The sequence below is a fragment of the Mirounga leonina genome, unplaced genomic scaffold (genome assembly GCF_011800145.1).
Source record: "Mirounga leonina isolate KUSES-001 unplaced genomic scaffold, KU_Mleo_1.0 Mir_175, whole genome shotgun sequence".
Classification (NCBI taxonomy): Eukaryota; Metazoa; Chordata; class Mammalia; order Carnivora; family Phocidae; genus Mirounga; species Mirounga leonina.
Window position 1 is genome coordinate 7,403,089 of NW_023270453.1, and position 15,920 is coordinate 7,419,008.

General features: G+C 44.6%; 1 protein-coding gene across 3 annotated transcripts in view; it reads left to right on the forward strand.

Moving 5' to 3' along the window:
• The first annotated feature begins 5,769 nt into the window (after positions 1-5,769).
• The window catches only part of NMT2 (N-myristoyltransferase 2), a 63,437-nt gene continuing 53,286 nt past the window's right edge, over positions 5,770-15,920 (forward strand). The window contains exon 1 of one of the 3 annotated variants that reach the window (XM_035021570.1): positions 5,770-5,940. In XM_035021570.1, the coding sequence (XP_034877461.1) occupies positions 5,831-5,940 (110 nt within the window). In that variant the 5' untranslated portion in view covers positions 5,770-5,830. The remainder of the gene's footprint in view (positions 5,941-15,920) is intronic. The other 2 variants (XM_035021568.1, XM_035021569.1) reach the window with 2 other exon arrangements.

The window sequence follows — 15,920 nt, forward strand, 5'->3', positions numbered from 1 at the left end:
AATGCCCATCAGAAGTGCTTCTCAAATGCAGTTTCCACAGGTACAGCACATTCATAGGTTCCTACACGATTAGTAATGGAGTCACTTAAAAAAAAAAAAAGATGAAGCCCAACAGGAGCCTGAAGCCGACCAGCTATCAGGAACAGAGGGTACAATGCAGAAGTACTGGGCAGGGCTTGGGGCGCATAGAGTGGAAAGTGTTAAACTACGGATCTGGCAAGAGTCTTTTTCAAACATACCCTGATATACAGACAGTAACCCCCACTGATTAGAAGGAATGAGTCAGTCTTTAAGATTGCAAGTCCTGGGGGTCCCTGGGTGGCTCAGTCGGTTAAGCATCTGCCTTCCGCTCAGGTCATGATCCAGGGGTCCTGGGATCGAGCCCCACATTGGGCTCCCTGCTCAGCGGGGAGTCTGCTTCTTCCTCTCTCTCTGCCCCTCCCCCCTACTTGTGCACTCTCTCTCTCTCTCTCTGTCTCAAATAAAATCTTTAAAAAAAAAAGATTGCAAGTTCTCATCCCTGTATAGTCCTTCCAATTCTGCTTGCAAATGGTCCGCTTCTTTCCTTAGCTCATCTCTTTCTTGCTGAACCCCATCACATGCAGTTAGGAGTAACCGACAGTTTGAATATTCTGCCTTGAAATGATCTTTCTTGAGTCTAAGGTATATTAGATATATTTTCTCTCTCATAAGTTGCTAAGGACAAGAATTTTACCCAAATGTTTGGATACTGCGTAACATGGGACACCATATTTTTTTAGCCTTTTATGGTTTCATTACCACTTTGCCAATCTCTGCCTGCTGCCTAATTGTAAATCTAATAGCACATATAGATTGTGCAACATCCCGTGTTTACATTCCAATTTCTGAATCAGTTACCAATTGTCGCATAACAGAACGCCACAAAATTTAGCATCTGGAAACAACATCACTTATTATTTCTCACAAATCTACAGGTCTGCTGGGTGATTCTGCTCATCTATGCTGAGCTCAGCTGATCTTTGCTGGGATCATGAGTGTATCTACAGTCAGAGGGCAGGTGAGCTGGAGGTTGGCTGGTCCTAGGATGGCCTTGTCTGGAAGACCCCTAATCAGTAGAGTCTCTTATCCTTCTAGGAGGCTGTGTAGGCTTGTCTTTGTTGCAGTGGCAGGATTCTGGGGGAAAGACTGAGAGAGAGAGAGGAATCACACAAAGCCTTTTGAGGCTGGTCTTGGATCTAACACACCATCTCTTCCATCACATTCAAATGGCCAAAGCAGGTCAAGCCAACCTAAATTCGAGGGCTCTTGCTGGAAAGAGATGCAAAGTCAGTTGCAAAGGATATGAATACAGGGAGAGGTTAAGAATTGGGTCCACTTTCTTTCTTTCTTTTTTCTTTTAAGATTTATTTATTTATTTGAGACAGAGAGAGAGAGAGCACAGGGGGAGAGGCAGAGGGAGAGGGAGAGAGAAACCCAAGCTGACTCCCTGCCGAGCATGGAACCGGACACAGGGCTTAATCCCATGACCCTGAGATCATGACCTGAGTCAAAACCAAGAGTCAGACACTTAACTGACTGTGCCATCCAGCCACCCCTTGGGTCCATTTTCTTAACCAATCTAACACAATGTGCTTACATTAAAAAAAAAAATCTTGCCAGTAACAGGGTATACATAAATCCAAAGGTTCATGTTTTCCTTTAATCATGGAAAATACACTTCCATTACCTCCTCAAATATCGTGTTCCCCATTTTCCCCCTCTGGAGCTCATCCTTTCCTCCTGGAACTTTTGTCAGATGAATGCTAAACCTTTTTGTTCTATCACCTATGTTTCTTAACTTCTCTAAATTTTTCATCTTTTTATTTCTCTGAACTGCTTTTTGGGTTATTTCTCAGGTCTATATTCCCATTCATTAAATCTCTTTTCAGCTGTATCAATAATTTACTATCCTCTGAAGAAATAGAAAACAGTAGGGTGGGTCCTCCATGTACTGTCCTTCCAAAATGAACCTTTAGATTTCAAGTATAAAAATTATTTAAAAAAAAATTATTTTTTTATTTTAGAGAGAGAGTGAGCAAGAGAGTAGTGGGAGGGGCAAAAGGACAGAGCTCTTTGAACCTGCAGAACTGAAACTGTACCCATTTAAAAACTCCCCATTTCTGGGGCAGAGAGAGAATCTCAAGTAGACTCCATGCTAAGTACAGAACCCAAATCAGAGCTTGATCTCACAACCCTGAGATCATGACCTGACCTGAAATCAAGAGGTGGATGCTTAACCAACTGAACCACCCAGGTGCCCCTAGATTTTGAGTATAAATAACATGAGCTTCTTGGACTTTTCCTTTAAAATCCTATTGTCAAATTCTCTTAATTGCCTCTTTCTGTAATCTTATCATCCCCCTCCCCACTTCTTCACATTATAGTATTTAGAGATGAAAGTAAGAGACAATATTCAAATCGATCTTGAGGTTAAGTACTATGTAGTATTACTTCACAGCTAATGTGTGATACTCTTCCAACAATCGACTTATGTAAGAATTTTTTCATTGTAATTAAGGCATCTCTACGGTTGTCACCTCATGCTATGTAATGGACAACAATAACTACATGTCATCTATCCTTGTATTAGATGTGGCTTAAAATTTTTTTATTATTGTTTTGTACTTAAGAAATGTAGTTTGTTAGCAGAAACAAGGATTATATATAAGTCTCTGGTTATATCCAGAAGTTAAAGCACCTCACACCCATAGGATGGCTCACATCAAAAACCAGAAAATAGCAAGTGTTGGTGAGGACATAGAGAAATCCCAACCCTTGTGCGCTGTTGGTAGGAATGTAAAATGGCACAACCACTGTGGAATATGCTATGACAGTTCCTCAAGAAAAATTAAAAATGGAATTACCATATGATTCGGTAATTCTACATTTGGGTATGTTATCCAAAAGAATTGAAAGCAGAGATTCAAAATGATGTTTTTCATCCACATTCATAGCAGCATTATTCACAACAGCAAGAAGTGGAACCAACCTAAGTGTCTATGGAAGGATAAATGGATAAACAAAATGTTTATATCCATATAACGGGGTATTATTCAGCCTTAAAAAGAAGGAAATTCTGACCCATGCTACAACATAGATGAACCCTGAGGACATTATGCTAAGTGAAGCCACTCTTGAAAAGACCAATACTGCACGACTCCATTTGTATGAGGTACCTGGAGTAGTCAAATTCATAGAGACATGGGCGCCTGGGTGGCTCAGTCGTTAAGCATTTGCCTTCGGCTCAGGTCATGGTCCCAGGGTCCTGGGATGGAGCCCTGCATTGGGCTCCCTGCTCAGCAGGAGGCCTGCTCTCCCTCTCCCTCTGCCCCTGCTGTGTTCCCTCTCTCACTGTCTTTCTTTCTGTCAAATAAATAAATAAAATCTTAAAGCAGACTCCCCACTGAGCGCAGAGCCCGCTTCGGGCTCCATCTCAGGACCCTGAGATCATGACTGGAGGCGAATCAAGAGTCGGATGCTTCACCCACTGAGCCACCCAGGTGCCCCAGAAATGGGGAGTTTTTTAATGGGTACAGTTTCAGTTCTGCAGGTTGAAAGAGCTCTGGAGATTGGTTGCACAACAATATGATTATACTTAACACTATGGAACTATAAACTTAGAAATGGCAAAAATGGTCTATTTTTTTATTATGTGTATTTTACCACAATTTTTAAAAACCAAAAAGTTATAATAGTTCAAATAAAATAAAACCAATTATACAATTATGGTCTTACACCTATAATAGGAGATGAGTTAGCAGGATAGAAAATTCTCCAGGGCCTCTTTAACACACTGGTAGATACTCTATAGTACTCTCTTCTCCACATCAGTCTTGGATCGGAGATTCTAGAAGATGCCACTTGGTTCCAATTCCTCAAACTCTAGGATTAAATCAGGGAAAGAAGCAAACATTTTTAAATAGTTTCTGTACATGACAATAGGGTTTAGGAATCTCCAGGGTCATCTGCGAACTTTGCCCTCCTTCAAATGATTAACAATAACAAACACTGTATTATATAAAACCTCAATCCTGTACTGAACAGACGTCTGGGCCAACTTCTTTCCATTCTGGGGAACAGATGTTCCCTCTTTGTCATTGTTTTCCAGTGTTAAACTGATTTTTGATGCCCTCATTTTATTTGTCCAGGATTATTTGTTTTCTTATTCTTTTTTGAGAGGTTTTTAGTCAAAGCTTCTTGCAAATTCAAATAAATAAGTTTCCTTTGCTTTGTATTTTTAAAATCTTTTCAAGAACCCTTCTGATCGGTGAGTGACTGAGCAGATAAACTTGCTCCTGGTCAAGATCCTGCTGGTTACCCAACTAGGTTACAGTCATCCGACTGTTCATGTTCACAGACAAGAGCTGCAGGAAGCTCTCTGATCTATATTTGCCTTTATTCTGAAGTTTGAAGCCAGAGGCCACAAGTGACTTTCTGCCTCAGAAATAGTTGCAATTGTGAAAGATAGTATTGTATTTCCTTCATGTTTTGGCCCCATTTTGCACTTCTTACAGAGCCTTAGCAGGCTCAACACCCTCAGTCATAAAAGGCTGATGAGCTTTGAAATCGCTCTGCAATTTTTGTCTTTATATACTCTACCTCACTGCATTTGAAGGGCATAGTCTTCCCTTGGGGGGGCGGGGAGGCACAAAATGCTCCCAATACTTCTGCAAAAAACGAACCTACACCAAACATTTCAGGTGGCTTTTTAAAGTCTCATTTTGCTCGCTGAGCAGTTCCTGGTAACTATCTTTCCACTGACTTTGTAAACCTTCCCGTGGTCCGGCAGGACTTTTGAACACCAACAGTTAATAGGAAAGCAAAGGAAGGGCTGCTGTGTGCAGAATGCAACAGCAAATAAGAGCCTGAACTTGACCTGCCTTTTATTTGGCAATCCATGCAGCGGGTCCTTTCCCTCCTGGGGCCGACACAGAGGGTTTCAGCCAGAAAACCCTATAGTGTTGCTTGGAGGTGTAGGCTATGACTTTGACGGAGCAAAGCCGAAGTGTCCTGCCTGGCACTGTCCAATCCCCCAGCGTCATGGACATTACCCCAATTCCCCTAAGATGGTTCTGCTCTGAGCCGACTGCCTGTGATGTCCGCAGAAAACAGGACAGCTCAGAATTTTTCTGTTAAGTTTTCGGGCTGCCAGTCTGTTTGGAATGGGGATGTGGGGAGGTGGGAAGCCCTCTGTTTTGACTTTGACTTTGATTTTATAGTGTATTGGAAAGACAGATACAAGAAATGGAATTTTTAAGGAGTGTATGTGTATGTGTGGGAGGCTTCTAGAAATCATGGGCCTCGGCACGCCTCCTCTTGAGTAAAAGATCCCTGCAATGGTTAAAAGCGCTTCCTAACCTGTAGAGGTGTAAAATCGCCTGGCCTGTGTTCCAAAATGAAGACTCAAGGATTTGGAGACTGTGGCCGCATGCAGAGACCAGCACGGGGCCGAGGCGCGGTGCAGGCTCGGGCGGCAGGGCTCGGCCCCAGCGCCCGCCCCACCGGCTCGCGACCACCCCGCCCCGCCCCTCGCCCTCCCCTCCCCTCCGCTCCCCTCCGCTCCGCTCCCCTCCCCTGCACGGCCCCTCCCCCCAGCCCCCAGGCGCCGCGAGGCGCGCCCACCCCTCCCCGCCCCCGCCCCCGCCGCGGTGGGCGGGCCCAGGCCGGGCGGGGCTGGCGGGCGCCGCGCCCGCGCTCCTGGCTCGGAGGAGACGGCGGGCGGCGCTAGGGGGAGCTGCTCGCGCCGCCGCCGCGCTGGTCCCCCGCGCCCGCGGCCCCGAGCGCCGCCTCCCCAGCCCGCGCCGCCGCGATGGCGGAGGACAGCGAGTCCGCGGCCAGCCAGCAGAGCCTGGAGCTGGACGACCAGGACACGTGCGGGATAGACGGGGACAATGAGGAGGAGACGGAGCACGCCAAAGGGTAGGCGCGCGGGCGGCACGGGGCGCGGGGACAGCGCGCGGCGCGGGTTGCGCTCGGACGCCGGGGCCGGGGTCGCGGGCGGGGCCGGGGCCGCTCTGAGGGGGCGGGCGGCCCCCAGACCTGCTGAGGTCCGGCTCCCGCGGCTCCCGCGCGGCGCGGCGGAGGCGAGGCCCCTGGTGGGCGGGAGGCGCGGGGCCCCGGTGCGGGGCCCGGCGACGCCGCTGTCACCTGCCGCGCGACCGGCCGGCCCCTGCTCGTCCCCGCCTCCGTCTGCGCCCGGCCCCGGCCCGCGGGTGCGACGCGCCGTCCTGGCCCGCGTGCGACTCGGCGGGACCGAGGGGAGGCGCGGCCCCCGTCCCTTTGTGGCGGCCCCGTTTGTGGGAAGTCGTCCTCCTCGGCTCCTTGTCATCCTCTCCTTAAGTCCTTCCAGACCCTCCCACCCCTCCCCCAGCCGCCACCGCCTCCAGCAAAAAAAAAGAGGAGCTGATGGGGGGAGTGGTTTTAGATTTGCGCGGGGTCGTTTGCGCGCGGGTGGCGGGGACCTGCGGAAAGTTGTGCTTGCCGGCCGCGGCCCCCGGCCCGCCCCGCGCGGAGCGGGGCTGGGGGCGCCGGGGGTCCCGGACCCCGCCGCTCCCGGGGACGCGCGGAGTTGCTACTGCCCCGCGTGCCTGCAGAGCTCTCTAAAGCAGGACCGGTCCGCTGGTTTGGGCTCAGGCTTGGGAGATCTGAACAGATCTTGCTTGCAAAACGGGTGTTTGATCTCCAAAGCCAGATGCACCAAGCGTTTCAGCACCTGATCAGGTTTCTTCTTACTCCTTTTCACTGGCTCCCTTTTCTCCCCCGGAGACTTGATTTGCTCTCCCTTTGGAGAAAAGATTGCTTCCGGTTAAGGGTATTGAAGTTCTGTTTTTAGAGTCTGGGAGGGGGCCGGTCATTTTAAATAAGACTGGTGTCCTTAAAGGTGGTGTTTGCCCTCCCCTTTTACCCCATTGGATTCAAACTATTTCGCTGGTCCAGAGCACTTATTGCTGCCCCTTAGATGTGAGATTTTTGCAAACCATGGTGATTGATGAAGAAGTGGGTCAGCTTGAAAACATGATAGGGAGGCCTTCGTCACAGATGGCTTATTTATTCAGTTCATGGAGAGGATTCTTTAAATGATTGATGATTTACAGTGTAAAGCATTTGCATTCTGTTTAACGTCTGCTTGAAGATTTGTTTAAGAAAGGAACTTTTACTGAGCTTTCATGTGTTATAAAATATTAAAAGAGATCAAGAAAAGGAAAAGCTGACTAAATGTTTCTCCCATTTGCAAGTTGCTTTTTATATTTTTGCAGTGAATAATACTTTGGTGGCAGTGCAAGTACCGAATGTTACAATTCAAGTCTAGATTTTTTTTTTTTTAAGAGGAAAGGAAATTCGACAGAAATCTGAGCCTGAGTTCTGTCCATGCAGGGATAGAAATTTGCCCGTCATAGCCAGCTACATATAAATATGCTTTCGAGACAATCGCATTAGTGCTAGAATGGGCCCAGGTGAAATGTGATGGATTACCCAAATAACTTCCCAAATAACTGTCCATGATCTTTCTGGCGAGACCCTGGACTTCTGTCTTCTCCACTGTAATTTCTGTTTATTATTCATTCTTTTGAAGGCTTGGTTTGTACCTCCTTGCTTACACAGTCCAGAACATTCATGCTACAGAGAAGTACTCATTTGTGTTTGCACTGATCTGGGGCCTGGCCCAGGAAGCCTTGCCACACATAGGCTGCTTAAAGTTTCCAGATCAGCACCCAGAGGCATCTCTGTGTCCTCTGCAGAGATTTTCAGTGTTAGACATCCACGTATTGTATGTGAGCATGGTTACTCACCATTTAGAGATGCCCAGTGGACTCAAGTGTTTTAACCAAGAGCAGATAATATAACAACTTCTAGTGGGAATAGAGTGATAGAATGGATTTCTTTGTAGTCTGTTAGGAGGAGATCAGTAAAACTTCGAGTTGCTCCTTTTTTGGATTTGAATTTAGATGGCATGTGCCAAGTTTGTGGGTAATTGTGTTTTGTTTTGGCTTGTGTACTGATGATATGGCTCAGTAGAAACCTAGATTTTTTTTCTTGTGTGGCTCCAGTTTGTAGATGTTAAAATTTGAAAGACTCCTCTTTTCTATGCACGGCCTTTTCATTCTCTACTGGTTTAAATTAAGTGATGAATAAAGAGCCTTTGGAAGAGTGTGTAGGTAAACACTTTACCTTTTAATGATGAATTACTGCTTTGAGGCTGCTCGGTATGGATCAGTGCACAAAGCAGTAATTTACTAAATAGTACCCTTGTGGCCTGAAGGAATTAATTTACCCCCACAATTGAGTATGCAGATGACCCTTGAGCAACACTGGCTTGAACTGCATGGGTCTAATTATATGTGATTTTTTTTTCCCCCTTAAATAATGCAGCACAGTACTATAAATGTATTTTCCTTATGATTTTCTTAATATTTTTCTTTCTCTAGGTTACTTTATCCCAGGAATATGGTATATAATATGTATAACATACACAATATTTGTTAGTCGACTCTTTATGTTATTGGTAAGGCTTCTGGTCAACACTGTGCTATTAGTAGTTAACTTTGGGGAAATCACAAGTTATACAAAGATTTCTGACTCCGTGGGCGGTCAGAGCCCCTAAAACCCATGCTGTTCAGGGGTTAACTGTCATGTATTTACCACTCATTTTAGACATACTAAGTTGCAACTAGAAACTCGGATAAAAGGAAGATACCAAATTAGATTATTTTGCCACCAAAATGTAAACATTATTGCGTAGTATGCTTTTCTTTCATTTTCATAGAATTTTCCTTATGGACTAATTCATTTTTGTGGATAATGCTTCCGCCCATGAATGAAATATGTTTTACGCTCAGTGAAAAGACTAATAGACAATTACCTAGAAAGGTTGCTTAAACAACTCCCTTAAACACAGGATTTACAATTAGGGCAAGTAACTCGGTCCTTGTAAAGAGTTTGGAGGGAACTTGAAACTTTCAAGCAAATTCAAAGTTTTAAGGTAATCACATTTATACTATTATTTTCTTAGCAAGACTTTCTACGTAGATAAAAATGAACTTCAATCCAGCTTTCTGTGTGAATTATTAGAAATAGTCCAGATTGCTGAAGATTTCTGTTCTGTTGGGGGTGGCTCTGGTACTAAAGAGGTTACCTAGAGGGTGACATCCCCTGGAGTTTTCCCAGGTGGGTTCGAGGTGAGGTAAATACTCAAGGATCTTTAATACTTAACCTCAGTTTGATGGTGGGTTTCTTTCTGCGAAAGGGATTTGGGAAACAACGAGGATGGGGCAGATTGTTGAAGGATATGCTAAGCTGACCATCTTCTCATTCTAGCCTTTTTATACATCTTTTCTCCATTTGTAAAATACATTGGGTAGTGGTAATTACCTCGTATTCGGCCTACCACCCACATGAAGCATACTTACTGTCCAGTGTTGGAAGCAGGGTCACACTTTCGGCCCCAGATAAAATTAGTGTTCAGGTTGGCACAAAACCAAATCTCTTTCCTGGCTTTACCAACACTGACTTTCAGAATGCAAAAAAAAAAGAAAAGAAAAGAAAAAAATAGGCAGATTGTTGTTTTTCATCTCTTTCCTGCTAAGAGCTTTTTCCTCAGTATTCACTGTGGTGGAATATAGAAGGAAGCTACCAAGAATATTTACTTAGGGGGTAAAGTAAGCATATATGAATATGCTGTTGTTGGCAGATAAATGACCAAATTATTCCCTGGGGTAGATATGAAATAGTTTTAGTATTTGAGGGTTATTGTGAGACATTAAAAAAAATTTTTTTTTCTTAGAAAAATTAAAGATCTGGTATTTGGTAAGGATTAAAATTTTGGAATTCTTTTAACAAAGAACATAACCTCTCTTCTCCCACACCCAGTAAGGGGGGGTGGGGCGCGGATTGAAGTTACTCTCCGTATAGTGTCTTGTTCTTTCTGGCTTTATCTGTGTATTGTTGAGACCGGCTATGGGAATTTTTCCGGAGGATCATTCAGAGCTGCCCTTTCTGAAATTTGATGTTATCAACTGTGTAAATCTAAATGGAAAGGTGTGTTAACAGCTTATGCCCAAGGAACTCCTTCAACTCAAGAAATACAGTTTGAAATCATCAAATGTCTGCTCAGACTTGCATCTGAAATGTGGTATCACCCTTGGGCCCCAAACAGACTTCTTCCAGAAACTTAGCTAAACTCTGGAAAATTTCTAGGTTGTGGGACACACTCTTTGTTGTGTTGAAATTGTTTATTAACACAAGTGTCCACAGTAAATATGTATGAGTTAAAGTCAGTTGCTCAGTTAACTCAGGGATTGGAACCAAATTCTGTACCGAGTAAGTTCAAGAAAATGGTTGGTCAGTTGGTTTTTTTTGTTACTGTATTTGAAAATATGTTTCTGACTTTTACTTGTTTTAAGAGTAAAATATGCTTTATTAAAAATTCAAACAATAAAGTGTGTAAGGAGTGGAAGGCCCTGGTCCTGTATTTGCTAGAGAAACCACTACTGACAGTTTAATCAACTAACATCTTAATATATATTAAAAAGTGCATATTTAATATTAATAAGATCAAACTTTACATGGACTTATTTGTTATCTTGTATTTTTCACTATTAGTGTTGTCTGCTAGAACTTTCTGCAGTGATGATTATGTCCAATACAGAGGTCACTAGCTACATGAAAAGTGGTTAGTGTCACTAAGGAACTGAATCTTAAATCTTATTTCATTTTAATTAATTTAAATGTAGCTAGCCCTTTCTGGGTAGTGTGTATCAGATTGGACAGCTCAGATCATATCCTGCTTTTGACTTTTAGAAGTTTTTGTGGTACTCAAAATACTTCTTTGTTCTTCTCTTGTCTTCGCAGAATATTTTTCATTTCTTCCCTCTTGCGGTTTAGAAGTTCTATACCCTATTTCTACCCTTTCCCTCCCCGCCCCTGGGAATCATCTTTAAATTTTGAACAAGCATGTTTTTATCTGTACTTCTATCAATGTTAAAAATTAACCATTATTCAAAATATTCTACTATTGAACAAAACAAAACATGGAGGATATTTTAACTTCTCCTTCCTTTACGTGTCCTGGGTTTTGTTAGAATAGTCTGGAATTTTAATTACATGTGGCTTCTTTTATTTTTGCCCTTGTATCCCATTAAAACTTTCTTCTTAACTATTACATTATATTCACAGCCATATTGTCAAAACCTTCTTAGACTCCCCTATTTTTGTTGCTTATCACTATTCCTTGTAAACCATACCTTCTTTTTTGAGTACTTTCTTGCTTAATTTTTTTTTTTTTTTAAGATTTTATTTATTTATTTGACAGAGAGAGACACAGGGAGAAAGGGAACACAAGCAGGGGGAGTGGGAGAGGGAGAAGCAGGCTTCCCGCCGAGCAGGGAGCCCGATGCGGGGCTCGATTCCAGGACCCTGGGATCATGACCTGAGCCGAAGGCAGACGCTTAATGACTGAGCCACCCAGGCGCCCCTTGCTTAATTTTTTTTTTTATTAGCATATGCAGGTGATCTGGTTTCTGAATTCTTGTATGTCTGAAGATGCCTTTCTTTTGTCTTCATGCATAAACCGTAGTCTGGGCATGCGGGTAATTCTGTAATAATCATTTTTCTCCAAACTCTGCAAACGATTTATTATCATCTAGCATTTAGTGGCACAGATGCTCTGCCAATCTGCTTCTCTTTGTTATATAGGAAACCTCACTCTTTTTCTGTGTTTTGACTTGTTTTTAGTCTAGAAGTTTCTAGGATTTTCTCCCTGTCTTTCTATAACCCGAGGGCTTCTGCATCCTTTTACGTTCTACAATCACACTTTTCTTTACTGTCTAACCAGAGTGGCTCAAGCTGAGACAGAGGGATGGAGATTTTTTCGGGACTGAGGCTTTCATGGTCCCCCCGCTGCCCGTGTTCCCTCCAGCTTTCCCATCACTAGCTCCGAATGCTTTCAGTTCCTTTACCCTTTCTCCTCAGACCTTTGACACCGAGTCGGTTAGTTGTCTGTCATCCCCTGCGCCCCGAGAGTCACTAATGTCAGGCTCCTGTGCACACCACCGACGGAGGGTTTTGTGGATGATGAGGGGAGAGGCTTGATTATTGCAGCTTCCAGCGCAACGTCAGACATCGCTGCCCACCGAAGGGATTTAGTTCGTGTCCGTGCCCCTCCAGAGGCCACGGCTTCCCGCATGTTCTTGGGAGTCCACTCTCCCTCCCAGGGTGTTCTCCGAATCTTCCCACCCCCGCCCCTCCTCCAAATTCAAGGTCAGGCCCCAGTGTCCGTTTTTTCATGAAGACTTCCGCCCAAGGTGATCACCCCTGTGAAAGGCCCTATAGCCCTGGCCACCACAGGGGGAGCTGTGGTCCTGTTCAGGGACGGAGGTAGTAGACAAGACTGGCACCTCAAAACATGTCAGCAGGACACCAACGGGTGTCCCCCGTCAGCTTGCAGGCTCTGACCTTTGCCATGTCTGGTGCGTGGAATATGGTAGTGGCTTAACAAAGATTTGTTTAATGGATTCCAGTGGCTCTGAATCTCCACTGACAAATTAATTTCCGATTTAGAAAGCTTTCCCCTATGTGCATGAGGAATATGTGAAGGATTTTTTTTTTCCTAATTCTAATTGAAAGGACTTGGGCTTAGATTTGCACTTGGTTTCTATGCTGTCTAGATTCCAGCGTGGTAAAATAATGGCTAATTTTCTGAACTTCTGGTAGGCTCTTCCTACTTCGTGTATACGTTTTTCCTCTTGAACCTTTGCAGCCGATGAGGAGGCTTTTCCAAGTTTAAAGAACCTGTTCAGGCCACATCTCAGATTCACACTTAGGTCCTGGGCCTCTTGCCACCTGACTGTAAACTCTCACCCCCCGCACTAAACTGCATGAACCGTAAATCAATAAAGAGTAATTTGATCGTGTTTCAAGCTCCTCGCCCTTTAATGGCCGACTTGAGCACCTCTAGCATCAGAGTTCGCCAGTGTAATGAGTACAGGAAATGTCAGTGGATTTGAAAATAAATGAATACATTTCCTTGTTTAAAAAAATACTGCAACTTGATTAGAGAGAGCGCTCTTGAATTTCTCTTCATGTCTGTTCAAGAACTAATTTTAATGATAGCACTGGTATTTTGCAGTGAGATCTTTTTTCTTCCGTGCCTGTTTCATACCAGTCTCGTCTCTGTTCTAGACCAAGTTCTGGAGCGGCCCCACTGTGGCCTCCTTCCCCTGGTGCCGTCCGCCTCCCAGCAGTGCCTTCCGTCAAGTCTCCACAGCGACTTTCCTATAGGAAGCAAAATGGGCTCGGGAATCGGGTGTTGAGCATTTCGGGAGGATAGCGCTGCGGGAGGAGTCCACGTGAGCCCACTGGTTCCCCAGCTCCACCGCCCGGCCTGTTTGGCCCTTGAGTGGGTCGTGCTTTTGTGGGTGTTTTGAGTTCCCGTAACTCGCTCCCCAAGCTGCAGGAGAAAATCCAGGGCACAGATCAGCCCGTGGGGGTCCCAGGTGGAGTTGGAATTTGAACTTCACAGTTTCTCTTTTGTTAGCGCATTGCGTTTCTGTTACTGGCTTCAAAACACACACACACACACACACACACACGGGAAATATGGACTCCTTTATTCCCATGGCTGAGTTCATTCAGTGTTCAAGTTCACGTAGTACGTTCCCGAGAAAGATGGTGATTCACTTAATATAATTTTCCATAGTCTCTTCATTTGTTTGTTGTTTTTTGGGGGGGGGGGCTGTGGGGGATGGAGGGATACTTGTTCTTTACTATCCTTTGGGTGTTTATTAACATTTTATAGAAACTGAAGAAAGAACCAATGAAAGCAGAGTTCTTTTTTGTTTTTCCAAATGAAGTTTTTTTTAAAAAAAATTCTTTTTTGCAAAAGCACACCATTTTTAATGTAGGATGTCAGAATGTAGCAACAAGCAATGCCTTGGTGTATTCGTATATACATTTTCATATATATATGTATTTCATATATATAATTCATATGTACATGTGCACATTTTCCTATGCATATATATTTACAAAAATGCAAATATACTCTTCCCATTATCCTTGAAATTCCTGTCATTTGATGTGCCGTGAACATCCTGGCTCTCTCCGAGTCCATCCTACGGCTCTGTGGAGCCTCATCATCTACTCAGTCTGCTGTTGGGCTCTTGTGCCGAGGCTGCAGGTGGGCCCCTTCTTCCAAAGCAATGCCTCTTTTCCTGCCACCTGGAGTGTTTCCCTCCCCTCCCAATGGCCGGGGTGTGCACGTGGTAAAAAGTTGCCTTGGACCAGCTAAACCCCGCAGACATCCTGGGGATGGCAGCGAACAAAATAGAGGGAGCCTGGCCCGTCTTCTAGAACTTACCTACGGGGCAAGCTGAGATTCATGAGAGCGAAGGGAGCTCTTGTGTCGGATGCTCTGTTATTTGGGACGTTACTCCCCCACAGCCCAACCTGTATGCTAACTAATATATCATCTGTATATTAGCTTTGGCTTTGTATCCACTTTAGTTTTTTAGATTAAGAAATATTTTGAATAGGGGCGCCTGGGTGGCTCAGTCAGTTGAGCGTCTGCCTTCGGCTCAGGTCATGATCCCAGGGTCCTGGGATCAAGCCCCGCATTGGGGCTGCAGAAGCCTGCTTCTCCCTCTCTCATTCCCCCCTGCTTGTGTTCCTTCTCTCGCTGTGTCTCTCTCTGTCAAAAGATAAATAAAATCTTAAAAAAAAATAATAAATATTTTGAATAGGTAGAATGAGCATATGGTTACAAAATTCACAAGGCGCCAAGGAGTATCCAGTGAGAAGTGACTCTTACTCTCCCAGCACGGAGTATCCCTCTTCAGGAGCAGCCGCTGTTGCCGGGTCGTGGCCCGTCCTTCCTGTGGTGAAGGACATGGTGTGCGTGCATGTGCGTGCACGCTTGTGTGTCCTTGTGCTGGTACTGAAATCAGTATGTATATCAGACCACATAGACCAACCTCATTTTTTTTTTAAAGATTTTATTTATTGGAGAGAGAGAGAGAGTGAAAGAGCATGAGAGGCAGGCAGAGGGAGAAGCAGGCTCCCCACGGAGCAGGGAACCTGATGCGGGGCTCGATCCCAGGGCCCTGGGATCATGACCTGAGCCGAAGGCAGACGCTTAACGACTGAGCCACCCAGGCGCCCCAGACCAACCTCATTTTTTAAAAGACTGTGCGTTATGTCATTGACTGGGTGTACCATTATTTCTTTCACTTGTCCCCTGTGAATAGATCCTGAGGTGGTGTCCTGTCTTTTGTGCTAGTAAACAGTGCTGAAATTAGTATCCTTGTATGTATATCACTTCTCCAAAATATTCCTTAACAAATATTTTAGAATCTTTTTCTGCTTAAGTTTCAGGGAGGCCGTGCGATGTATTGAAATTAGTATTAAACCAGGGATCGAGAAACTTCTGTCACTAACCCTCAGTTTAATTTCTCTGAGCTCTGGGGTGTCTCTGTGCTTTTGAAAAAAGAAATAAGGATATTTTTCTCCTCTACCATCCCAAAGTGGACTGTGTTTAGCTGCCTTCTGGGCTGGGGAGGTCATATCCTTCTGTGTTTGAGAACTTCCAAGTTCACTTTTGGGATTCCAGGTGATGACTGAACCTGTTGCTATGGCGGCCTCGTCACTCCTCCTATAATGACGTCGTTCCCCCCACACCATACAGATGTTGCCCCTCACTTCTTCATGGGATTTTTCTCAGGGGGGAAAAACATACTGTTTTGCCACAGTCTGTAACCACAAGGATTTCCTGTACGTATGGAATGTTCCTGTAATGAGAGAGTTGACTCAGTCCGTGATCAGCATTGGAATATAGAAAAGAGGAAGTAGAAAATGAAACTTGGATACATAAGGGCATTTAGAAATAGGAATATCATTTGAAAAGCATG